Below are 27,964 nucleotides of genomic sequence, written 5' to 3'. Positions count from 1 at the left end.
GGTATCATAATTTAGCAAACGTAATTTAGACCTTCATGACACCTTATTAATGCTAACGACAGATTACGACAGCATAATGTCAGCCTTATGTATAAAATTTCAAGTAAAGTGCTACCCATTAATATTAGCATAAAAACATTAAAAGTTATAAAGCACTACATTAAAGCCAGACTGAATAAAGCTTTTAATCTTGTATTTAAAAATGGTAATATTCTCAGCTCCTCTTAGATCCCCAGGCAGACTGTTCCACCTTCTTGGAACATAAAAACTGAAGGAGTCTCCAAACTTTTTCATATAATTGTTAAACATTAACACTGTACTTTTGTCCACAGGCAACAGTTTGAACATATAATGCTGTGAGGCAGAAATAATAACCACTGTGAAAAACAGCTATTAACATTGATTTTTCAGTTTAAAAAAGAGAAGCAATAAATAAATGAGCACAACTCTCTCATTGTCACAGAATAAGAGTTAAAGTGGTTTGAACTAGAGGTCAGGCTACTGGCATTAATGGTCTGAAGCATCACAGAATACAATATTTGCGTCAACAATTGAACATAAACTGGTGTGACCTATTAAATCTTAGTTCACAAGTGTTCTAGTTAGTACATAAAGTTACCTTCAACGTAGATCTCTGCCGACGTGGAGTCAGTTCCGTAGAAATTTGAAGCGAAGCAGGAATAACGTCCGGTGTCTTCTTCGAATGCCTCAGCGATGATGAGCGAGTGCAGCTCTCCGTTGGCGAGGATCTGAATGTCGGGGCTGTTCTCCAGCTCTTTGCTCTCACAAAACCACCTGAAAAAGACCAGGAACCAGTTTATGAACCATCCTCACTAGTTTCTATTTACATATGCGAGGCCTTCCTATGTGCGTCATTCATTTATCAGCTTTTTCTTCAGATTTTTAACCTTTGAATGTAATTTGTTCCAAGTGACATTTTATTTGTTTTAATGAGAAGACTTCATCTGCTCTCATCAAAGTTGCCATAGCGCCAACATGGTATAGAATTTTAAGCACACAAGTCACTTGTTCACACGCTCTCGTTTTCACTCAGCACTATTCTGACATTCTGTCTACGAGGCTGCTATATAACGTTTCTACTTTCTCAGTCCCCTAATGCTCATTCTGACTCAGAGCCATGTGGTGGAACTATGCAGGCCAACAGGAACCACGTTTTGATGAGCCAGCCTGATCTCTTTTTCTCTGTAACATAAGAAGCAACAGCAGCTTGTTGTGACAGTTTCTGAGTGCATGTTAACGTTGTGGAGAAGAGCAGCACCAAACAGAGGACGCTGAGGTAAGGACGATCAGTGTGTGGATTAGGGATGAACCATTTGGAATATTAATATAATTGCGTTTTGTTTTTTCCCCTCAATATTGCGATTGCGATTTCATATGCGATGATTTTTTTCAAGGGCCTCTTGTCGTGTATTTTTCAATGAACACAAGCAATAAATCAATCTGATTCATAAAAAAACTATTTCAGATTTATTTAAACTTTAAATAAATTTAAAAAAAAAAAAATTTAAAAGCACAGATTACAGGACAAGACAATAAAATAAATAAATAAATAAATTGCAACCTTTGCAATTGGAAAATCACGTGTTACGATATTGCAATAATATCGCAAATGCAATTAATCGTTCAGCCTTAGTGTGGATTAGTAACTAAATTAAAGATTAGGAATGAAAAGACTTCATGTGAAATCTTACGATACATTACCTGTATATTTTATTTATTTTTGTTGTACTACTTTCAATCAAATCACAAATGGTTAATATTTGTTTTTTTTTGTTTTTTTTTAATTTTATTAATTGTTTGCTTTTAACCAGGCAAGTTTATGGAAGTAAATCTCTGCCACTTGATTTTTTTAATTTATTTTTCAGCTTTGAAATTCAGTGCAAGAAAAAAATACAACTGCAAAAATTTAACAGTTTAACATAAAAAATTCAACATTCAAACATCCAAGGAGGAGCAATAGATTCCTGTCTTATATCATCCATCGTGCATCCATTAGTTACCTCCATTGGTTAATGGTCACATGACAGCACCAAGGAAAGGATAGTTTCTATTATTTGACAAGGAATGACGTCATTACATCCAGTCTATAAAACAACTGAAAAAAACTAATACGAAAAGGTTTTACAACATGGCAAAACATTTTAATTCACAGCAAATCCCTAGAGAACCTTAGCACTTTTACTTTATTTATTCTATTTTTATTTTACTCTATCCATTTTTTGGTTAGTTTTTTCCCTTAATACATGTCTGATGTCTTTGAATTGTAAGCATTACCCTTGTGTTGCCATTTTACGCTTGTATAAATGTCAGAGGTGACAATTAAGTCGTTTTTTCTGGTATCTGTACTTTACTTGAGCATTTTTTTTTACTGTTACTCCTTCCTCTTTTAAACAAATACCTATACTTTCTAATCCTTACATTTAAAAAAATGAGCTCGTTACTTTTCAGACCTTTTAAGACGACCTCACGAAGTAAGAAGATACAAACCAACAATCACAAAGCTGCTTGGGAAAAGCTCTATTTCAGACCAAAAAGGGCACGTCTCCATTCCAGAAACATGGAGAACATGATCCTCTTGAAGCTAAATGAAACATTTTGGTAGTTTGAGCCTTTTTCTGTTGGACAGGTCCTTTAGTTTTACATTTTATTTACACATTTTATCTATAATGAGTAGGGATGTAACGATTCACTCGACTCCCGATACGATTCGATTCACGATACTGGGTTCACGATACGATTCTCTCACGATTTATTTTACAAAATGGGACTGTAGACAAATTTTTTTTTTGGGAAAAAAACTAGAAAATACTGTACTATTTTCCTTTTATTTTTCATTGACAAAAGAATTCCTTGATAAACTATTCAAAACAATGCAATTGAACTAAAAATAAATCTTGAATTAAATAAATAAAGGAATAATACAAATGAAAATGAAGCCTATTAATTTAAATTCTGGATCTATAATAAACAATGCAAAACTGCATAATAGTTATTTTTCTTTTTAAAAGTGCAACTGAAAATGTATTTTGTGCCTTAACAATTGGACTTTAAAAAAAAAAAAAAAAACCGTGATTGCACTGATTTACGTCATATTTGTTTGGACCAGCAGAGGGCGCTGGTAACCCAGTGGTCGGTTGGCATGCAGATATCTTGCAGTGAAGAAGAGAAGCTATGCTAGCAGACAGAGCTAATAGAAAAACGTGACTTTTACAGATATTCAAGTAATATTACAGATTTTCTGTCGGTGCTAAAGGAGTAATGAATAATTTATTAACATATTTAAGAGTAGAAGGCAGCCAGAAAGAAACTATTAGCAGACTCCGCCCGCCGCCTACACTTGTGGATAGCGCCCTCTGCTGGTTAAAAAAGTACTGCGATTCAATTTTCAAAAAATTGTTATACCTATGAATCGAGTTTTAACTGCCTTACGATTAATCGTTACATCCCTAATAATGAGTGCTAAATTCTCGTACACTGCACCAGTTTTCTGTAAGTCTTTAAAAAAATGAAAAAGATGGAATTTGCTGGTCCCCGCGACCCTGAAAACAGGAACAAGTGTGTCAGAAAATAGATGGATGGAATTTGCTGGTTTTAAAAACCCTGTCTTTTTATAGAAGGTGTTCACAGCGTGTCATCAACCCGGAAGTCGCCCTTTTGGAGATAAAGCAGCAAGTCTACAAACAGCACGCAGACAAGAAAATCCCTAATTTTGCGACGAAATGGTGATCTATTGCCGTGTTTTTGGCTGTACCAATCGGTCAAACAGTGAGACGTATTTGGAGTTTTAAAGATTGCCAAAAATCACCACAAATCAGGAAGAACAATCTCACAAGCTATCAGAGGAAAGGAGGCGCTTGTGGCAAGTAAAGCTAAACCAGGATCTACGACGCAAAAATCTGGACAACATCTTGTTAATTGAGTAAGTAAGTAAATTGTTGTTTGCAGCAGCTCTTAATTATTTAGTGTGATAATAATAATATAATTCATATGAAAGCCAAAACAACCCGTTTGTTCCCTCAGGCTGTCACTCTAATGAACGCCAAACAGTCAGAGTGTCAGACCTGTTGCTGTGAAATAACCCTGGAACTAAATTGTAACTGAATGTACGTACATGTATATTATTGAATTTAAATGTACATCTACGCACGCTTGTTAATGTAAATACTGGAAAAGATGATCACATGTTTACTTCATCATCCTTTTGCACTACTCACCACTGCAGGTTAGTTTTTGGGCGACCGTGGCTCAGGTGGTAGAGGGTCGTCTTCTGATCGAGAGGTTGGGGGTTCGATCCCAGTACCTGACTATGTGTCGAAGTGTCCTTGAGCAAGACACTGAACCCTAAGTTGCTTCCAGTGGTCGACTAGTGCCTTGCATGGCAGTCCTGTCCCACTGGTGTGTGAATGTGAGAGTGATTGGGTGAATGAGCTGTTATGTAAAGCTCTTTGAGACTGGTGATAAAGCGCTATATAAAATCAAGTCCATTTACCATTTTTACTCTATTGATGATCCTGGTTTAGCTTTGCTAACCACCAGCGCCTCCTTTCCTCTGATAACTTATGAGATTGTTCTCCCTGATTTGTTATGATTTTTAGCAATCTATAAAACTCCAAATGTGTCTCACTGTTTGATTGATTGGTACAGCCAATAGTTCACCATTTCGTCTCGAAATTCGGGATTTTCATGTCTGCGTGCCGTTTGTAGACCTGCTGCTTTATCTCCAAAATGGCGACTTCCGGGTTGATGACGCGCCGTGAAAAGCCTCTACTGAAGGGATATTTGTTTTTACTTTTTTACTTAAGTACATTTAGTAGATTGTACTTTTATACTTTTACTCAAATAAGAGATTTAAGTATCTATACTTTTACTTGAGTACTGACAAGTACTTTTGCCACCTCTGATAAATATTTTATATGTTCAATTGTTTAACTTGACATTTAAATAACATTGTTTTTGTTAAAAAGGGAAGAAAAGAAAAAAAAAAGGATAGCTTGCTCATAAAAATCCAGTGATAGAAATATGGATTAAAAATCATGGTGATGGCAGATGTGGAGAGTTAAAAAGAGTTTACTTTTAGGTTAGTCCTTTAAACATTGACTTGTTTGTGCTTAGAACCACAGCCTCATTAGGGTTTGGTTTACAATGAACATTTTAAACACAGAATAAAACAAAGTCAGAGTGAAACAAACATGCATTCTTCAGTGAATGATTTGCAGAAAGCTTTATTTTCAATAGATTTGAGTCTAAACCAGTTTCAGTGAACTCTCCCAGGGCTGTTCCATTAATAAATCAACATTGAAGTGGTGCAATATTTGACCGTGCTAGACTTGAATATATTTATTACAGTTTATAACAACTTGTGTGTGTGTGTGAATCGGTATGCTGCTTCTAATTTTGTTGTACCTCTGGTAAAAATTACAATAAAACGTGATTTGATTTGTCCTGTCCAAAAGAATGTACCCCATCATGTCTTTATGGGGTGATAAAGTGAACTTTCAGTGCACACACTACTGTTTATGAACCGTTGTTTATGAAAACAACACATTTCAACACATTTTTACGTTTAAAGAAATAATGAAACAGTTTCTAAAATCCAGCCAAAAGTTCAGTTCTTTACTGACTCTGCTGTGTCTCCTAAAATAAACACTGTGTGGACCTGAGTCAATGCACAGTTAGCAGTTTGTAAAAGTTGCCTTTCTTTTACAACTTAATTACTCACTAAACATTCTATAAATTACAGAAAACAACAAGGTGCTGAGTTTATGTCCACATGATGGGATTAAAACTTTATTTAAAACAAACTTCTAGCACCAGTAACATCTTCTAGTCGTACCAGTGACACATGCAGCACTCTCTGCATCAGCATGGATCTATTTCTAGAGAATGACACCATTGGAGCTCCAGAAAATACAGCCAATAAACAAGCAAGAATGAAGTGATGTATTGCTCTCTGATGTGGAGTCATAAATAATATCCATAGCTTTCAACAGCTTCGCCATGTGTGAGCATTATTCGTATAAATATAGAGATAAATTTGGGGGGATTTGACAATAATCTGACCATACATGACATTTGTGTTTATTCAAATCTATCTGGAAACAATCTGAGCTGAGGCATTTAATTTGTAAACCTTCAGCAGTAAAGACGTGGTCCATAACTTGGAAGCAACACAGACATAGAGCAGGAATGTGTCGTCTCTCTATCCAGTCCTGGTGAGTAAAGGGACTAAATTGAATCCATGAGTACTGAAGGAGTCGGGCTCTCTGCACCTGTCTGGGCTATTTTTCCCTCTGGGGAACAGAACCAGAGGAGATTCCCTTTGGATCCGTGGGATCTCTGACAGACTGGCTCACCCAATCTCATACGCACGAGGCTAAACATAGTATACACACACAGTGCTGCACCCGGACACGCCACAGAGACAAACCCAACACCACCGTAAACTGATGGGACAAAAAAACCTGACAACTCAGATTTGACCTCTATGAGTCAGACACTGTGAATGAAACATGAATGTCCCAAAAAATGTGATTTTTCTTCATAAGAAACATAAAACAGCGCCTAAATCTGAATATAGGAATAGATTTAAATAGAAAATTCAATGTAAAACTTTAGATACTTGAACACTTGAGGTGACATGTAAGATGAGGAAGCAAAACACAACCTACATAAAGATTATTGTCATGCAAAAGTAGTAAAAAATGAACCTCACCCAAGTCTTCATGCTTCTACAAGGAGCTCAGTCGCTTCCATTATCAGACGTGGCTGCAGCTTGCACTGCCAGTCTAGTCTAAAAATGGCTATGAGCTACATTCTCTCTGGACAAGTATAAGTTAGTGCCTCAACAATGCTCGGCAGGACTAACAAGTCCAAGCCCCCTACAGTGTGTGACACCTCAACTCTCTGCTAAGTGTCCTGGGAGGAAACACGAGTCTAACAGATACAGTTTAACAGCACAACTAACAAAACTGTCATAAACACAAACAGACACTGAGGGGTGTGTGTGTGTGTGTGTGTGTGTGTGTGTGTGTGTGTGTGTGTGTGTGTGTGTGTGTCTTATTTCACTGATCAGCATATTGTAACCAGGCAGGGACTGAAATTTGTGCAGAACACTCACCAACATTATCAATAATCCCAGCTGACTGCACACACACACACGCACGCACGCACACTTCAGAATCAGCTGTTGGCTTTTGTCACATGTCCTTCTGTTTGGGTCTGACAAGAAAACACTACATCATTGTGATTCTGTTTTATACACACACACACACACACACACACACACACACACACACACACACACACACACACACACACACACACACACACACACACCCCACACACACACACACACACACACACACACACACACACACACACACGTAACTGAATATTTACCAGAAATTGACATATTGTGAAATATAATAAATACATGAATGAGTAAAAAAGTAAATAAAAAAAAGAATATCAATGTCTCAAAAAAGAGAAATATTTGAGATAAAGTTTTTTTTTTAACCCATATTCATATAACGTTTAAAACATGTAAATCTTCTAACATTTTCTTACAAGAGATAAAAGCCTTTTTACAAATGTCTATTATGCACTTAGCATGTCTCAAGCTAGGTTGCTAGCTGATCAAAATTCTGTTTCCAAATGTCGTTTTTTAATATAATTACATTGATTGCATTTACTTTAAAAATGAGTTAATGTAATAATGTACAAGAAAATGTATTGTAAAAAAAAAAATGAATTGGCTCTTTTCAGCGTTTAAGGTTTGTTGATGTTTCAGTAAAATCCCTCTATTGTAACTATTTCCATTATTCAACCCGTGGGGGTCTGCTGGTGCCTATCTCCAGCTGTCATTGGACACTCGGCGGGGGTACACCCTGGACTCGGCACCAGTACATTGCATGTACTAGTCTTATCATAAAATTAAAAATAAGATTTATTTATTTATTTTTACAAAATTTAAAATACAAATTTTTGTTTTGACAGCAATCACAGCAAACAATTCTGTGGGATCAATAAAAAAGGGATAAAATTGGTTCTGTCCTTAAAAAATAAATAAATAAAATTTAAAAAAAAATGAAATTAATTTAAAAAAAATCCCGAAAGCACACAAAACCCACAAATGTCGGAAAATAGATTTTGATTTTGCAAGATTCATATCTGAAAAAAACCCAACTTCCTTAATCTCACTTAGTGATACTCTGCCAAAGAGAACCAGTTATTTTTGTAATATATTACAGTAATATATTCCTTTTTGAAGTAACTCAGTAGTGTAACTCATTACAAAAGTGAAAAGTGGTAATATATTACTAGTTACAATTAAAGTATCTCAACTAACGTGCATATTTATTTAAGTGCATATTTGCTTTGTTTTCTCACTGTTTGCAATTATTTGAGGAACAAAAGATGATCATCATAGTTAAATATAACTTATGGGGAACAAAAAAGAGCTTTGTGCTCCTGAAACAGCAGAAGTATTTGAAACAAAACTTTGACCGATGTTATTCAAACACTATCAGTGTGATATAATTAGTGTTCTGGACCAAAAGTCACTCAAAATAGTGAAACTGAGTTACATTTTTAAAAAAAACAGTAATATTGTAATACAAATATTACATTTTTCTCCCAGTAACTAGAAATATAAATATATTACAAGTTTAGAGTAACTTACCCAACACTGCTCCTAAATGACCTTTTCATCGGTCAGTGCAGGAAACGATGAAACCCATGCACATTTAGTGAGTATTATACCATAAGGTTTAACCTATATTTTGTATTTGTGTGATTAAAACAGCTGGGATTCAAATCAATTTAAGTTATATTTGAGAGAGAAACTTTTTTGTGGATTTTGCGTAAACGTGTCGTTTCTTTGCTTGTGTTATCTTTTAATTACAGGTATGTGACGCCAGTTTTATTACTTATCAGAATGTACTAGTATATATGTTTGTGAAATATCTGTAGAGACTTATTGCATCTTTCAAACGTATTATCTTTGATTTATTGTGATTGACTTTCACGGTGTTCTAGAGCGACAGAAAGGCACCTAAAATGTATTATATTATTATTGACTTTTAATAGAGAGCGCGCAGTTATCTTGGTTAAAAAACAAAGCATTAATCCCAATGCGCTGCATATGAAGCATTTGCACAGGGGTGTCAAATTCATTTTAGTTCAGGGGCCAAACACAAACCAGTTTGATCTCAAGGTGGGAAAACAAGATATTTCAACAATAATTTGCCCTACTTTGCACTTCTACCTTTAAATAATAAGTAAAGTCAATAAGGCACCAACAATATCCAGCCAATAAGTAGCAGATATCAGTCCCAGCAGGATCTTCACCTAAATCTACTTAGTTTTGTGATTAATTGTTGTTTAATTTGAGGTAATCTTGTGAAAAAAATTGAGTTAATTTTGGAGTTATTTTTGTTTTTTGAGGGACTGCAATATCTACAACTGAATTAGTTGGTAATTTACACATTGATTCTTCATGTTTTTTTCTATCATTTTTACTTTCTCCTACGGGCCTAATTGGATGCCCTAAAGGGCCGGAATGGGCCCCTGGGCCTTGAGTTTGACACATCCAAAATGATCTGAATTAATGGGGAAATTAATGGAAAAAACTTTCAACTACTAAATGTAGTTTAAAAAAACCATTAGCTGATATTGTCACCATATCAGCTGTAATATGTTTACAATGAGGCATTGACTGAGTAGTATTTAAAGTTAGGAAAGCTTGTAAAAACAAAACAAACAAGGGATTGAATGTTGTTTTCTTACTGTACTTCAGGCGTTGGGAGTCCTCGAACGATGCAATCCAGTCGTACTTTGCTGCCTTCAAGAACTTCCCTGCTTTTTAGTTTTTGGATGAAATGAGGAGGCTCACGAGTTGGATCCCCTGAATATGGAGTTTCTGTTGAGGTAAAGCTCTCATTCCTCTCCTCTGAGGCATACTCAGTAATCCTGCTGTCCTGGACCTGGGTCTCTGTGTGTCCAGTTTCAGGATGGAGCTGCATCACTGCTGTGGGGCTGAGAGCAGCATCAGGTCTCTCCTCCTGCACTTCCAAAGGTGAGAGAGTGCGCTCTCTGCTGTCACCACTGAGGGGGTACGAGCTCCCATCATCCTGGCTCTTACTCTGAGTCCTGCTCCGGTGGGTTTTGCACGTTCTCGGTCGTACTCTTTTCGAGCTGTTGGCCTTGAAGAGGGAGGAGAGCTCTTCTATAAAGTCTGCTGCCTTGTTCAGAAACTCCTTCTTGGACTGTGTCTCTGGACCGTATGGAGTGTTCCTCATGGACTGGTTGCAGTCATGAAATCCCTCGTTGGAGTCCCTGTTGTTCTTGATGGTGTTTTCCTGTTGTGTGGATGTTTTGTGAATCTTCCGGTCGAATGTGACTGCAGTGTGTGCAGCAGCTGGTAGGTCTTTCATTTCAGGGACGGGCTGGGAGAAGGTGATGGATGCAGCAGAGGCAGGTTTGGAGAAGGGATTCACAGACTCTGAGGATGGAGAAACTGAAGAAGAGGGGTTCATCGGTGAAATAGAAGTCTTGGTCTCCACCCTCTCCTCACGTGGCTCGTGTCCGATGGCCAGACGTGCCAGGTTCACACTCTTATCCAGCTCCTCCTGGCTGAGAAAGGCAGACAGGTCTGGAAACTGTGGGTCGTTGTGGCCCATGCTGTCCTCTGCTTTGCCTTTGAGTGAGCCAAAGATCTGAAGGCGGGATGAGGAAACATCTGATCGGCTCATCTCACTGTGACGCTGCTGAGCTCTGGCTTCTGCCAGGTAACTCTCCCTCAGGAGCTGGGATAGGGACGGAGGCTGCTCAATGCTGTTCTCTTGCATGTTGCTGCAAAAAAAAAAAAAAAAATCTCATGATTTCTAGCCTGCTGCTGGATGTCTCACTGCTTTAAAAAAAATTTTTTTTGTTCTCGTCACTATACAACAAAAACAAAAACAAACAAGAAATAGATTTCACACAAATTGTATATACAGTATGTATCCATGTCCTGACCCTCTTTACTGTCAGTAACCTGAAGTCATGTACCCCCTACTCTTTAAAAAACATAATGTAATGTCATATACAATAGCCCTACAGTGAGTTTTACCTACTGTATCCTGTTGAGGAATAATATATAATCAGAATCTAGAATATTTGCATTTCCTGAAGAAAATGCAAGTGAAGATGCAGGTGCTGGCCCCCATTGCACTGCATTAGCTTATTATTGGCATTAGTATTATCGAGCATTAGCCTAGCAATAGAAATAACCGAGCAATAGCCTTAACCTAGCATCAACATTAACATTAGCACAGCACTAGCATTAGCCTAGCTTTAATATTGAACTAGTATCAGCTTTAACATAGCATTAACATTAGCCCAGTAATAGCATTAGCCTAGCATTTGCATTAACCTAGCAATAATCTAGCAATAGCAATAACCTATTGCTATTGCTAACGTAGCATTAACATAGCAATAGAATTAGCCTAACATTAACATTTGCTTAGAATTAACATTGACCTAGCATTAGCTTTAACCTATCATCAGCAGTAACATTAATTTAGCATTAGCCTACCAAAAACAATAACCTAGCATTAGCATTCACCTAGCATTAGCTTAGCAATAGCATTAACTGCTCTATTTATATTCTAGTTTCCAATGTTGTCATTGTTTTTAATTCATGTACCCCCTATGACAGTTTGCGTACCCCTGGGGGTACCCGTACCCCACTTTGGAAACCTAAGTTATGACACAAACAGAATATAGGATATGGTATGTGCGCATGAATCAATTAGAATTTTTCAAATATCGCTGAGTTTTTAATTATAATCAAGTTTGTTCCATAATTTTATACCACAAACAGAAGTGCACAAGGTTTTTGAAGTTGTGTGGATTTTTGGATGAATGAAGTTAAGTTCTCCCCTTGAATTGTAACCATTGTGTCTTGTTTTGAACAGTTTTAGTAGATTATTTGGTACTCATATTTATAAAAATCCCCTGGGGTTGCGTTTCTACACAAGTGACCCAACAGGGTGATGAGACGAAGATGATGACTACTTGACATGCATACACGACAACAGTGACGATGAGGTTTAGTGTGGATGTGGAGGAGATCGGTTCGTAGGTCAAGGGCATGATGTTCAACTGATGCGCCGATAAGATTAATCGCATAATTAAGGTGTTCGTTAAATGTTGGATATTTGTTTAGTTATTTTCATACATAAAATATTAAAGTACAAGTAAAAAGTAGCTCCATTAAATAAGTTACTAGTTCCTTTCATCCCCCATGTTTATCTTTGGTAATAAATCTTGCAATAGTTCCCTTGCATACAGTAAACATCATGTATGAACTTAAAAAGGAAGAGATGAGATTTTGCACAGTTAGAACTTAAATTAAATTAAACAAAGATACCAAATCTTGCAGGGCTGGAATTTAATTTATTTTCCACAAAGGCATCTGTATAAAATACTATACATATACTTTTTACAAAATAAAATAAGTTAATTCAACTCAAACTACAAAAACATTCTCAGGCTCTTAGTATAGCTACATTTATGAACTTTAAAAATGAGAAAATAACCTTCATTCAATGCTGTTTTGACGCCATGCATTACATTTAATCTGGTTGGTCGGCTATGATGGGATACATTTGATTGATGTTTGGTCATTTCATTTTTTTTTTTGTAGTTTCACAATGTCCGTTGATGATTTTAAAACAAAAAATCTAAAATGACTCAGTAATGGCTGGGTGTAGAAATGTAATGAATTATTTTACTTCTTTTAAAACGTACTTAAGTACAACAAATCTCATTTAAAAATATACTCAAAAAAGTACAAGTACCTATAAAAGCAACTCAATTACAGTAACGTGAGTACTTTCACCTCTGACATTAACATACTTCAAAATGCCATAGTTACCCTCAGAATGGGGATATCAACACCAAGCTGACACCAAATGGAAGCTTAGATTCTATTCTTTACACTAGATTACTTGCTGGGAATCTTTAGGAAAAATTGTAAACCACCAAGAAAAAGTTTCCACGATTTTTTAGTTTGTGCAACAACAAAATTTAGTTTCAGGGGTATCATCACTTTAACCAGTATAACTCTTCACGTATAATGAGAAATATATCAATATGTTCTTGATTTGCTACTGGATAACCTTTCTTTTGGTGCATCATATGTGAAATTTAATTTGTAATTCCAAACCAAATTTATTTTCATTTTTTTCAAAAGAGTCAGTTCCATATAGTGCATCCCAGGATTATTAGTGTTAGCTGGAACAACTCCCCAACCCCATAGCACTCATTCTAGAAAAAACAGTAATTTATTACATTTCCTTAAATACAACTTTATTTTTCTCTCTATGTGTAAATGCTGACATTTACTGGTGAGAAGAGTAGATTTTAAATGTCAACTCTGAAAGAAGAAAAAAAAAAAAAAAGAGTAAAGGTTAAACATATGTCAACACCTGTTTATCAAACAGGAAGTAGATATAAGGATTCATCCACTTGCTGGACAAGCATTGCAGCTTTCAGTTGATGAGATTAATGTAATGTAATGAATGCTTGGGTTGTTGATTTAGGAAATTTGAATTCTCATTTTTTTTATTTGCATCTTCTTATAAAATTGCATGAACTACTGTAAAAACTTTAAAAAAAAAAAAAAAAAATCCTTTAATAGTTTCCCCATGATTATGTTATGAATGCTGCAGATAACAGGAAGGGCTGCAGTCCATTCTGACAGTGGATAAGTGGCTGTGTGCAGAGGACCTGCACATGTTGTACCACTACATCACATGTGAGCAAAGGTGACGACCTTTCAGCAAAAATAAATAAATAAAAATAAAGTTGTATTTATTTTTTGGTCAAAAAATTACTGGTAAATTAAATTGGCTTTTCTATAAAAGTAAAATAAAATTAGTGCATCATTGAAGTTCTTATGGGAGTTCATCCAATTTCCTTACAAAATGTAAAAAAAATAAAAGGTACTGCAAGTTTGTTTGTAACGTATACTGGCACCTCCTGTTATTGTCCGACAGCAACTGAAATAAACCTGAATGTTTCTGACTCTGACAGGAGTTACTGACTTCATCTTAAGCCGCTCACTTACTGTACATTCACGTCAACATACACCAAGCTGTAAAACACGTTTTAATCGAGATGCACTGGCATTGATAACAGATTTATGGTGACGTTACTACAACACTTGTGAAATACTTGGCGCAAACATAGAAGATATTGATAGTGTGAGGTTAAATATAGATATATGAGAAAAAGAAGCTTTCATCTTAGCCTTAATTCAACCTTCTTTTAGCCTTCATGGGGTATCGGGTTTAGAAGCTGACACCAGACTTAACGTGTTCCTTTTTTCTACCCCCACCCCCACCCACCTCAGCTTCAAGCAACATTTCACTTTACTCGACTTTTTAACATTGGCTATGAGCAAGTTATTGAATCCAGACATAAGATAGGGCACATATGCTACTGACACTCAAATCTGTGCAATTAAGAGAGAGCAATGTCCTTCCAACAGAGCTGAAGCTGCAGCTGTTGTGTACAATAATCCTTTGCAAACAGGCTCCAAGCCCACAGAGTCATATCTAATAATAGCGAGGGGGTCAATTTACATGAAAAAAAAAAAATAATAAATACACATAGAAAACTTGTGTTCCTTCTCATCCCGTGGGGTTGGTTTTGATCAATCATAACAAACAATAATTAGATTACACAAATAGAACTATCTTTATCCTAAATGAGATCCTGGTGGGTGTGATGATGACCCAGTTCTACACAGATGAGACCTCTGGCTAAACAAATCAAGCAGGTTAAGAGAACTCAATTAAACAGAAGCATAACTTTTAAAACTGAAATAGAACCAGGCTGGTCTGAAGCTCAATGTGAGAAGGCCAAAAGGTCTGAGGCAGAAACAGTCAACAGGGCAAGGGTGAACAATTGAATTATGTGGGTGGTGGGCTTTACCTTCAGAATAAACCCAGCTGGTCCCTGGCAGGGATTGGCTGAATCCTCAGAGTGCACCTGTGCAGAAAGGGAGCAGGTCCAGTCTTCTGGTTGATGCCACCAGGAGAGATCTAAGGAAGCTGCCCAGTCTTTCCCACTTCTTTTCACTCCCACTGAATGAACCTTCAAAGTTTACAGGGATATGAAGAGCCGAGTCGCTACGGTAACCTGTCACCAGTAAAAGTAGCAACATTTGTCAGTGTGGTATCGCAGGTTATTTTGGGGATGCCTGGCCCATGTGTCCGTGTGGCGTCCCTCCTCATTGGCCTGTGCTGTAAAGGGATTCCTCCTCCAGAGCTCCATCACAGACACAAGCCTCCGTCACCGCACAGTAGAAGCCCTGTGATGAGCCTCTGACATAACACACGCCTCTGGTCACTGCACATTCACAATTATTACACATTTTCTTTAAAAACATCAATACAATTACTTTTATTTCTTTCCAAGGAATTAAAAAAGAAGAAATTGATCGAAATGAATAAACAAATCTCAACAGAAATTAGTAAGATTTACAAAAAAAAAAAAAAGGCAATTTCAATATAAAATACATTAGATACGTTTGACAAGGGACAAAAAGAAGCCTAGGCTTGTCAAGTCCTACCGCCATACCTCACCATTAACAACTGCAAAATCCAATAAAATAAACTAAATAAAATGTGAAATACAAATAATACTCTAATTTGGCTATTAGGAAAAACAAAACAAAGAAACTAAATACACTGGCACCATCAACATCTTTGAGATTTACACTCTTTTTCATTTTTCAAAGATAAAACGCATTATATTCATACTTAGTTTAATCCATTCATCAAGATCGTTCCACAAAACCACCCCACAAATGGAAATACTTTTTTTAAATTAGTCTGAGCATACTGTTGTTTCAAGTTCAATTTTCCTAACTTATAACTCCCGTCTGTCTGTGAACACTTTATGTAAGCAGGTTGCAGCTTATTTTTTGCTTTATACATTATCTGTGCAGTCTTAAAATATACCAAACTTTAAGATGTGTGATTTTAAAAACTGTATATTGGTGTTCATAATCCTACATTGTTTACTATGTGCTTGGCTCTTTTCTTCAGTGAGCTTAGTGAGTGTAAAGGTGGTTTTATAGGTATTGCCCCATACTTCTACACAGTAATTTAAATATGGTAACACAAGTGAAATATACAGTACATAATATACAGTCCCCTTTCACCATCACTCCAATTACTTGGAATAGAAGATTTTTTTTTATTACATCTTAACAAAATTATTTCAGTCACACATTTTTAGAATAGCCTTTGTAGCAAAAAAGAAGAAAAAAAAAAAAACACTGTCACAGTTGTTTTACCATAAATATTTTTATAGCATTTGTGGTAGTAGTAACAGTAACTTACAATGCTTAGAAAATGCCAGTACCAATAACACTCACTTAAGCCTAAGTGCTTAGATTTTTCCAAGCATCAGAAAACCACTTTAAAATTAATAATTCAATTCATCTTCATCAAAGTTGACCATTTTAAACACTGAATAACACAAAAGAACCAAGTCTCAGTCTAAGCACATGATTACACTTAAAACAGTGTAAGCGTCGTTTCTACTGACTCATCATTACACACAAATAATAAACTACTGCTAGACAAATACTAACATATATACATTATGAACATGCTTCACTTATTAAAAAAGACTTGTGTTAAACAGATGAATTTAAATAGCATGATCAGAACATCCTCAAAAGTACTTGTTTTTATTAAAGTACACAGCAAAAATTTTGCAGATTTTTTTTTAGTTCTCTTACTTCTTAGCATCTTTTTTATCCATCAATAGCTTTCCCCCTCAGTTAAGTATACTAGTATAAATAGAAGTAACCACACTGCAGGTGTGATGATGCATAGGCTGGACCTTTGTTTTGCTTCACCACCAGTGGAACAATAGCAGTTTATCATCTCACTTTGAAACATCCTTTAACCATATCACCTAAAGATATTAGGAAACCAACAATTCCACACACCAATCCATCAAAAATATACGGATGAGCGTCTTTGGTGAGACTGAATTGACTGACAAACATGACAGATCTTTGGGATGAACCCGGTGGACGAAAAACCTTCTTACCGTGACCCCAAAAACAAAAGTGGTCAACTTAGTCCACCCCTAAACTTGGAAAACGTCTATTCAGGACATTTGTCAATATAATGTCTTGCTTGCTTATTTATTTTCCCAGAAAGTGTCTTTCTTGAGCTGAATTGTTGAGCTGGAGTTTTCGTATTTCAAGCAAAGGTCAATTTTCAAGTAAATAAATTCCTAATAATAAACAAAAGACCACTGTAGTATTCTGTGATATTGAAAAGGTTGTGAGATGACTCACAGGTTGGAGTGATTCTGATTACTCAATAAGGACATTTTGTGCGCAAATGCAGCAAAAGTCAAATTAATTCCATTAGTTTACATGTTCAATGTCGCTCTGTGGACTGTAACCTCAGGATTACACACTCCTTTAAATGGCTAATACGCAAAAACAGCTTTTTTTAATGTACACCTATAGTTTTGCTTGTTTGTGCGAGTAGCCAATCCGCTCAAGGTACTAGTTACTAGTGTTAAGCGTGCAGACTTGATCAAGTTGACAACAGAGAAGCAAACTCAAAAATACATTGGTGAGGGAAGGTGAATTTAGGTGCCAACAGGCCCAATTACTTCAGATTTGGAATTTCTACTGGTATTTTTACCCACAATCCTCTGAGGTTTGCATATAATGTTCTAACTAAGGCCTAAATGCCATGTTACTGAGGTCAGAGAGCAGTAGACAGGTTTGAGTTGATAGAAAGGCAACTTAAATATACTCTTGTTCTAACAGAGGTACTGAATGTAGACAGTGTTGACTCCATAACGCACCCACACTTGATAGAGAACTGCTACCACGGCAGATAAAACCACACCAGGTGACTCCCCCTGTCAACTAACAACCAAAGGATACAATTAAATATTTAAACACTTGGAAAAGAGTTTTAAAAAATATCTCAAACTTGGGTTTTTAATAAGAGGCTGTTGCAATGATTTTTGCTTCCACTGTCACCTTTGAGGTTAGGTGGACTAATGGGTAGGAAGCTGACAAATCCCTAATTACTGTATATAATGTCTATATGTGAAGTGAAATTTCAGTGAAGGACTTCAAGCATCTTGTTGAATCTGGTACAAAGATTTAAGGCAGTTCTAAAAGCAAAAGCACAAGACAGATGGAAGCTGTACTTTTTCATAGAACCCTATTGTATAACAATATCAGCAGCAATTTCAAAAAAAAGTATTGATTAGCCCTACAACAGACACTTCTGTAGTACAAGTTAGGTATGAAACAGTCTTCATCAGACACTGTGAAGGCACTCGGATGTAGACGGCCAGAAGAAACCCATCCCAGCCCATGGATTACTGTGTACTGTTCTATGTGCAGAGTGCAGTCAGTATCTTGCGGTCGTTCACATTGTTTTGCAGCTTTGAGTCACCGATAGTAAAACTGACACTGCTACCATTTTACCGAGTGCAGTCAGACAACTTGTAAAAAGGGATGTAGGGGGCGCTGTACATCATCAGGAGTCCTCGCTGGCTCGTTTACGAGACTGATCGCCCCTTTGGAAGAGAACATAGAACATTAGTGTAAAAACAATGTAGTATATTTAATTCAGTCTAAGGCTGTCTTCTAAATGGCATACTGACATTCTACTCATACTAAGTCTGAAGAGTATGTAGTGTGTTCACATGAGATAGTATGAAAAGATTGAGTTCCCGTGAAATACCCAGATGGATACTATATGGGGACCATTTTCTTAACTGTGCACAGTGGGCACACTAATCATACTCAACCTCCCATAATGCATTGCGAGCAGAATGTAAAATCGTCCTGGGAACAACTTCAAGCTAAAACTCAAACATCTCCGTTTCAAAACAAAAGCATCTCTTCTTTTCTTCCATTAGTTTTTAACCTTTTTGTAAATATAGCTCTATGTAGCACAATGACACGTCTCCAAAAATCTCTGAAATGTGTTTCCACAAGTTTTATGGATTAAATGACCACATGTTGATATTCTACTTCAAGTGTGTCAAACTCAATTTTAGTTCAGGGGCCAAATACGGAGCAGTTTGATCTCAAGTGGGCCACACTATTGTGCTTTAGTTTGCACTTCTACGTATACATAAAATACAAACTGTGAGAAACCGACAATATCCAAGCAATATGTGATAGTCTCAACAGGATCTTCACTTTAAATTTCCTAGATTTTGTGACCAATTTTTAATTATTTACGGGAAATATTATATATAATCATATTTTGTGTTTTTTCACTGTTTAACATTAAAAATGACTTCAATTGTGTGATATAAGCAATGGGAAGACTGTGAACCCTTGGAAATATTGTTGACTTTCATTTACACAATGATTGATGTTTTCTCTGTCATTTTTACTTTCTCCTGTGGGCCAAATTGGATGCTCCAAAGGGCCGGATTCGCCCCCCGGGCCATGAGTTTGACACTGGTGTTCTACTTGGTCACTTTCTCACTTAAAATGCTTTCAGAACTTTCAAAGGTGGCGAATCAACGGAAATATTTAGTCTCAGTGTGCTTCAAGTTTTTGTCGTTGTAGGTTTGAAATGCAACTTGGGATATTTCAAAGTATACTTCAGAGGGAATGGTCATCATCCCAATCATACTAATAGTATAAAGTAGACGGTATATACTTTGAGTTACACATAGAGTTTGTATTGTATTGTATGGAGTGCGCCATTTTGAACACAGCCCGACTTCTCTTTAGAAACAAAAACACTTTAGCGAACTAACCGGGGAAATCCATTTATAGAAAGCTCCATTTGTAGCTTCTGATCACAAGCTGCATAATCAGGTAGCATAGACTCCACAGCAGGAGGGTTGATTTGGGGAATAAATCTTGAAAAGAGAGCCGGGGCGAGCTGGGCCCACTCTGGAAAAAAGAAAACTCTCACATCAGAAACTCAGAAAAATAAAAGTAGCCCTCTAGTCTTCTTGAAGAGACAGTCCATCAGATAGCTCACCTGGTCGCAGGCTGTACAGGCCGTTAACCACGCTGGCCATTGTTGATGGCTGCACTTGGAAAGGCATGGAGTGAGCTTTGATAAGAAGAGCTGGAATAACATGAAACAAGTTGTGACAATGAGGAATTACGTTCATCTGAGATGAAAATGAAGATGACTCCTGAATATGTCTTCAATGCTTCTTTCCAGTGTATCACAGCAGTTAAACATACGACTTTTCTTTGGTTATAGAAATGAGCTGTCACTCACGCATCAGTGCGTTCACATGCTTCTCTGCCACGTGATCAGCAAACAGCTTCATCAGATCCTCTCTAAGGTCTCTGTTCAGTTTTGACTCGATGTAGAACTTGTTCTGAAAACAAGGAAACAACTCAAAGACAAGCACTTCTCAGGAAACGTGAAACTATGTTCTCCTCATCATTCATTACATACAACATGTGCTCGAATTGAACCTACCAAGTACATAAACACAGGAACGATACATTGAAGAGAAGCAGTGTATTGTGTCAGTGCAACATTGAAGTTCTCAATAAACTCATCCTCTGAGACGTCCTGAAACACAGGAAAAGACGAGATTACTACAACTCATCTGCAGGCAGTTCAGCACACAACGAGCAAATATGTCCTTACCTGCAGACGAGCAGAGACCTGCTTCAGGTGTCCCATTATTTTTGATGTTAGGTCACTGTAGAGCAACTCAGAATGCTGCTGGCAAACACACTTGTAGACATAACTGGTAAAAGAGAAAACAAAACTTACTCTCCGAAGAAAAAAGTCACCTGAACGTAAAGCCTGATATATGCCACTGCGTCAGGTCAACGTCATAGCTGCACGTAGCTCTATATGTGGACGTATAGACCCCCACGCCGTAACCTGATGTGCGCCTCCCAAAAATCCTGACTGCGCGTCGAGGCGACACGGTTTGTAAGGGCTGTGATTGGTCCGTTCCAAAATCACCCCCAGTCTTTGCCTTTTCCAGTCAACACCGCAATGTTTACATTTTTTGTGGGGCGATGCAAGAGTTGACGGAGTGAGTCGAAAAGGGAACCGAGATGAACAGAAAGTGCCAGAGTTTTATTATTTCCTTTGATGGTTGTACCACACGTGAAGCACTGCCAAACAGAGTGCAATCCCCAACAAAAGATGTAGTTTTCTGTTATTATAGTTTGTCTTCCTCGTCTCTACCGTGTGTGTGTGTGTTTCATTAACAGTAAACAATGGCCGACATGCTGTGGAGGCTGCTAGAGGAGCAGACATGACGTTATGTTTAAAGTCTACAGCTCAATACTTTGTTTGCATATTGCATATGTTTACAGTATATTGAAGAATAAAGCGCATGTTTTGAAACCATGGTTTTAATGTTTGTGTCCAAAAATACACACATGGTTCGGTAAGCAAGTAATAATCCCCAACTAAATTGCATTTTAAGATACTTAAAAAACATTAATTGTTTACTGTGCCCAGAAGATAAACAAGGACTTTTTAATGCTCCTCTGAAACCACACACACACACAACCCGCTAAAGGTATGGCAGCCAACTGCATAGCGATGTGTTCCCTCGACACAAATGTGCTGTTGGCCAGCCTCTGCGTCACGGCATAAGTGGCGGCGTATCCATGGCATAAGCCCAGCATATATCAGGCTTAAGAAGCACCAGGTCCCGTTCAGCTGATCTCACCTGTATATCTGTGCGTATGAAACTGCAATGTGGTCTGTGGGACTCTGGATCAGCAGCCGGTCGATTGCATTCTCCAGGTTGGGCCAGTAGTTTTGCTTGTAATCTTCTACAGCAATAGCATTCAGCACTGTGAGACATAAAAAGGATTACATTTAGGAAGTGTCTATTGATACGGAAACGTATCAATAGCCCCCGGGACTATGGGTACATTATCCGGATCTTTTTTACATAACTCAAGGATTCTTCTTTCTGCTGCCGTGGGTTCGAATCCAACTTCTGTCATATATATTTTTGCATCTTAACATATTTAATATAGCAAATTCCACCTTTAAAACTACATATCCGGAAAAAATAACCATTGTAGGGTATTTCCTGGGTTAGGGTTAGGTTCAGGGATAGGGTTAGCTAAAAATAAAAATGAGCTAAAATAAAACTGACGGAACTTTAAGTCACGTAGTGCACCTATCACGTCACCTAAACTGGCCAATGTGGGGCGCTGCGTATGAATAGACTGACAGTCTTTGATACGTTTCCGTATCAGTAGCCACAGCCTTAAATTTAAAGTAATTAGTTGGTTCACTGTGTGCTTTCATGAAGCTCAAATTCCTCAATGGGATGCCAGCTCAGTAAATAATAATAATAATAATGCATCAATTTTATATAGCGCTTTATCATAGACACTCAAAGTCGCTTTACAGAATTAAGGTATTATTCTTTCACTCCACACTTAGTGGTGGTAAACTACTATTGTAGCCACAGCTGCCCTGGGGCAGACTGACGGAAGCGAGGCTGCCATAGTGCGCCATCGGCCCCTCCGACCACCACCAACACTCACTCACACACTACATTCATACTAGGTAATGTAGGTGAAGTGCCTTGCCCAAGGACACAATGACAGATACCACTGGGGTGACTGCCACCCCACTGTGGCACCTGGAAGTCTCAGTGGTCTCCCATCCAACTACTAACCAGGCCCAGACGTGCTTAGCTTCCGAGATCTAACGGGATCGGGCAATGACAGGCTGGTGTGGCCACAAATAGCAAGCATAAGGCCAACATGATAAATAATCTAAACAACAGGGACTGGATTCAATCTGCTTACTGCTGTACAAGTCCTAAAGGAAACACACAATCATCCCAGCACAGCTCTGAATCATTCCCACCTACTGGTGGATATCACCATGTTCAGTCTCAGTTACAAATCATTGTAAGTATGTTCCACCTGCTGTGCAAATAGGTGCGATGGAGAAGCATTTTCAAAGCAAATACCCATTACAGATCACCTCAGGTTTGCTGACACACCATGTCTCTCTCCACATCCTCTAGAGTGTTTTTGCATTATCCTCGTCTGCTCACGAGCACTGACAGCGGTAAGCAAATCTGCAGCTGACAAACACATTGTGCAAGTAGTAGATTGACAGAACAGTTGCAGTAAACTTCGAGCTCAGTGTTAAGACTGTGGGAGAGATACCAAAACAAACTAGGGGTGTCCAGATCTGATAGTGACATCGGATATCGGTCCGATATCAGCCATAAAACCAATATAGGATTTTATCGGACTGCATCTAAAATCTCTGATATAAGCACTGTAATAGGTTTTTGTTGTTTTTGTCCCTGCCCTCAGTTGTTCCCACCATATAATGACACCAATAAACCTTGAAGAGGTGGAGTGTGCTGGAGGAGAGACAAAAGCCATTAGCAGCTGCTTTAAGACAGGATGACCAGGCAGAAATCAGCCACGGGGCTAAAATAAGATGGTCAGATGTTCTTAGGGTTCTACGTGCTTATGTTTCAGCTCCAATAATTAGGACTAATGTTGTAAACATCCAGCACAGGATCCAGGGGCTGAATAGGCTGGAGTGTATCATCATTTGCTGGATGACGTAGACATTCATGTTATTTACAAAGCTGCTCTGACCCTCCTGCAGTGAAACACACTCCAATACTCAATCAATGAAGACCCTTTAGTTACCTCCAGGTAGACCTGTCAGTGATTATATTTACACACATGGACAAAATTAGAGTTACCACTCTGTTAATAAAAAAAATAAGGAAAACCTCAATGGTCAATGAAAATATTTGAAATTGACGATAACAATCAGACATTGCTTTCTAAATGTGGTTCAACAGGATAAGTTTAAAAACAAACTAATGAAACAGGCCTGGACCAAAACGATGGTACCCTAAACCTAATATTTTTTGCAAAACCTTTTGAGGCAACCACCACAAATAAATGATTTCTGCATCTGTCAACAGGTATTTTCAGTCCACACAAACTGCTCCAAACGACAAGTTTCAGCTTCCACAGATGTTCAACAGGATTCAGATCAGGGCTCATAGAAGGCCACTTCAGAATAGTCCAGTGTTTTACTCTTAGTCATTTTTACCTGTGTGTTTTGGCTCATTATCCTTTTGGGAGACCGTGACCTGCAATGTGACAACAAAGACCTAATTTCTCCCATGAAGTCGGTCCACTTCGGCACAAACAACGAGAGAAGGTGTGATCTGACGCTGAAGTACCTTTACTTTGGAGTTCACCTTTCATTTCTTTGGAGGTTGTTAGTGACTCTTTGGTTTCCATTGGAATTATCTGTCTCTTCAATTTGCCATCAATCTTCCTCTTGTGCCCACGTCCTAACTAAAGCCCTTTTAACCTTAAACTTCTGAAAAATAAAGCCACAAGAACATCAAGTTGCTTGGAGATGATCTTATAGGCGTTACCTTTAAAGGGGCATTGGGCAGGATCAAGAAATAAATGAGGTTTTAAACTTTTAACAGTTTCAAGTCGGGCTCGGATATTCAGTAAATATTTTAATGGCTGTTCGGTTCGGGTCGGACTCAGATGAAAAAATGCGGCCAGATCCGCACTCTAACTGCAAAACCTCAGCAGAACCAAACAGTAGCTTGGTCTACCGTGCTGGTTATGTTTCATTCTCCAAGCCGTCGTCGTCTTCTTAATTACAGGCAGCCATCGAGAATGCGCATCAGCATCATTGACGTCATGTCTGCAGAACTACGCGGGAAATAGGGGTGGGAACCTCTGGGTACCTCACGATACGATACAATACGTGATACAAAGCTCACGATAACGATTATCTCACGATATGACGATACTGCGATTATCGATACATTGGTCAGAAATCAATCTACGATAATCTATGACATAACAAGAAGAAAAGATTAAGTGAAAAAATACGCTTTTTATTTTATATCTCTGAAAGACAATAAATTGAAAAAGTGTCCTATGAACAGTGACACTATTTTAGTGTCAACATACCAATGTAAATGACTAAGTATCTCCAATAGTGCTTTCTATAAACAATAAATAGGGTCTTTCTTACCAGTGATACCATTATAGGTGACAGTGACAAAATTTCTGTGAAGACGTACCTGCACATTTTAGTGAAAAAGCAGAAAAAATTTTGAAAAAAAAAAAAAAATATTTAAAACTTTTTATAAAAAAATCAATACTTAGCGGGAGCATATCAATAATAGATCATGCGGAAAAATATCGTGATATATCGCCATATCGAGATATTGTCACACTCCTAGTACAAAATGCATCACACAGTGTTCAAGGCAATAGGGAGATAAGTGTGTGGGCTCATTCTTTTAGGGTTTGAATGCTTTAGGGCCAAGACAACGCGCTGACGTAATCGATAACGTGGACGCAAAAAATACGTTGACGGAAAATATGCGTGCCGAGGCGTCATCCGACCAAAACAAAGATGGCGGCGCCGGAGAATAACTAACGCGAGTGGCTCCTCCGAGTTTGTGCAAGGCAGTGAAGGAACTTTATTTTGGAATTTTGAGTTGAAGAGCAATAAACATACAGTATATTGCAATGTTAAGGAATTGTCTTTTTTTTTAAATTTTAGATATGTAAATCAACATGTATAAATTACTTTTAGTCAATTATTGGAGAGATAATCGAAATAAGTCGAATCGAACTGGAAAAATGAATCGTTAGATTAATCGATGCATCAAAAAAAATAATTTATCGTTTATCCCAGCCCGAGAATGCTTCATCACCCATTAGCATTAACAGACTGAAAATGAACGTTTATTTTTTCACAAATCCTGTCTTACGCTCCTTTAATATGGTTGTTTATAATTTGATCTCCTTGGGTTTCTGTGGTTTGTGTTCATTGCGATGCACACCAAACATCACAATGACTGCTTGGCACTGTTTAAATAGGCAGACTGACAGTGAATACAAGTTAGAAGACACCTGTGATGCAAACTAGAGGACACACCTTAGGTCAACATATCCCGATGGTCAAATTATTTCCAATAATTTCTAGGGGTTCAATAATAATAAACATAATAGTATTCATTATTTTATTTATTATTACTTTTGTCAGTCTAAACAGATGTTTAGTCCATCTGTTGTAAAGCAGACTGCGCAAATCCTCTGATGGGTTTGTGATACCATATCCTGTTGCGTTATAATAGTTTTAAATAAAATATTATGGGTTGGGTTTTTATAAGTGATTGATAATCCAACGGTCGTTCCCCATCACGTGGTTATCGTGTAGAAAAACAAAGAGCAGTCAGGCTATGCTAAAGTGACTCTTGTGGTCAGTGATATAGACTAAAGCTACAGTTTAGATACTAAATGAATATCACAGCATTGAACAAACACTCATGTTGGACATCAGAATGTTCGCTTACAGAACTTAGACGTAGAGTCGAGGCTGGATTTGATCTCTGAACAGTCAGCCTCGATCACTTCGCTGCTCTCGCTGCCGGTGTCCGACTCCATACTCTTTGTCCCTCCGGTACCACAGGGTCGTGGTTTCCTTTTCCGTGTCCCCGGTCCTTTCCCCGCAGCACAGCCGGTCGGTGGTACCGTGGGTTGGTCGGTCAGCTGGTTTCTGCTGAGACAGGAGCGGACTTTACCGCTGCCGCTGGCTCGGTAGTTGTGATTGTGGTCGTCTTTAATGTTCGAACTGTCTTCTTCCATTGCCTCCATTCGTACACACAGTGCAACAAACAGTCATGTAGCTAAACCAACATTGTGTAAAACACCTCCGAATCAAAACGAAAACACTGCCAGGGGACTTAAAAGGGATGCATGCTTCAAGCGTCTGTGTTTCCCTTCTTCACGACACTACGTAAAGAAAAGGAAGACGCAGGGACTGCTGGGAAATACAGGCTGCGTCCGAATAGTCCCTCCTATCTCCTTTCCTATCCACTGTTCGTTCACCCCCGGAAGTGTTTAAGTGGTGGCCATGATAAAGAGCGTCCAACTTCTCTTTAAGCTCAGGAAAAGAGACTCAATTATTCCTTTATAACCTCCTTGAGCCTAGGAAACACTGATGCATCCTTTACCAAATGAGACGAGAAAAGACTGACCCACAATTCCTTGCGTCGACAACATTTAAAGGGACACGCACAACCGAGTGCTGACAAGCAACGGAGATCATGTAAGTTACTAATGTAATAATATGTCTTGAACAACTTTAAATAAATAATCTAAAACCTATATTTTATTATATGTAAGACATATTGTCAGATTATAACTGACATAAAACAGACACTTTGTGGTTCAAGAAAAAGGGACCAGGGACATTTTTAGCCACATTATGTTTTATTCAACATAATTCATATTTCTGAGTGGAAGGTGAGTGTGAGCAATCTTGTGATTTTTTAGATTATATCAAGAAAAAGTGTTATAAATCTACTTTTAGTCCATTTCCGGAAATTTGTAGTTTTTCCACCACTATTCTTCTTCTTCTTCTAGTTTAATGGCGGGTTACAAACATAACTTAAAGAGGTGCATACCGCCACCTAGTGTACCGGAGCATGTAACGTGAGCTTATCTCACTATTTACAAAAAAATAAATAAATCAAATTGAATAATAAAAAAACAATACATATAGATAAAGAAACAAAACACACATGAAAATAAAAATAAACTAAATCCTATGATCTGCTACAGGCTGCACTCTTCTTCTACGTTTACAGCACTTATCATAGACAGCAACATTTGAACTTACAATTTATTGCTCAATTTACAGAGTTACTAAAGGATGAGTTCACTTAAAATATACTTATATTTGACAAACAAAACAATTTGATACTTGGCGCAGGTTTGCACTTTTACCTCAAAGCACAAAGTACATAGAGGGTGGAGACCAGAGACTTTCTGCATAGTTTGCAAGTTCTCCATGTGATTGCTTAGATTTTCTCTATAGGTGCTCTT

The 27,964-nt window shown here is 37.7% G+C and overlaps 2 protein-coding genes and 1 pseudogene across 5 annotated transcripts in view; all 3 read right to left on the bottom strand.

Moving 5' to 3' along the window:
- Positions 1-15,281, bottom strand: part of mypn (myopalladin) — a 38,136-nt gene extending 22,855 nt beyond the window's left edge. For 2 of the 4 annotated variants that reach the window (XM_028468272.1, XM_028468274.1), the window contains exons 1-3: positions 15,004-15,280; positions 9,808-10,872; positions 620-795 (exon numbers count right to left, since the gene is read on the bottom strand). In XM_028468272.1, coding sequence (XP_028324073.1) covers positions 620-795; positions 9,808-10,868 — 1,237 coding nt within the window. In that variant the 5' untranslated portion in view covers positions 10,869-10,872; positions 15,004-15,280. Of the gene's footprint in view, positions 1-619; positions 796-9,807; positions 10,873-15,003 lie in introns of all 4 variants that reach the window. The other 2 variants (XR_003675620.1, XM_028468273.1) reach the window with 2 other exon arrangements.
- A 2,130-nt stretch (positions 15,282-17,411) lies between these two features.
- On the bottom strand, positions 17,412-26,902 carry cacul1 (CDK2 associated cullin domain 1). The gene is made up of 8 exons (XM_028468644.1): positions 26,431-26,902; positions 21,757-21,883; positions 20,709-20,811; positions 20,535-20,630; positions 20,328-20,430; positions 20,079-20,168; positions 19,849-19,987; positions 17,412-18,645 (listed from the first exon to the last, which is right to left on the bottom strand). Exons 1-8 carry the CDS (start codon positions 26,729-26,731, stop codon positions 18,606-18,608), a joined length of 999 nt encoding a protein of 332 aa, XP_028324445.1. The 5' UTR covers positions 26,732-26,902; the 3' UTR covers positions 17,412-18,605.
- On the bottom strand, positions 22,678-22,795 carry LOC114477349 (uncharacterized; annotated as a pseudogene).
- Positions 26,903-27,964: the final 1,062 nt, after the last annotated feature.

This window comes from Gouania willdenowi, chromosome 15 (assembly GCF_900634775.1).
Source record: "Gouania willdenowi chromosome 15, fGouWil2.1, whole genome shotgun sequence".
NCBI classification, from domain to species: domain Eukaryota; kingdom Metazoa; phylum Chordata; class Actinopteri; order Blenniiformes; family Gobiesocidae; genus Gouania; species Gouania willdenowi.
This window is presented reverse-complemented; position numbering and strand designations above follow the sequence as displayed.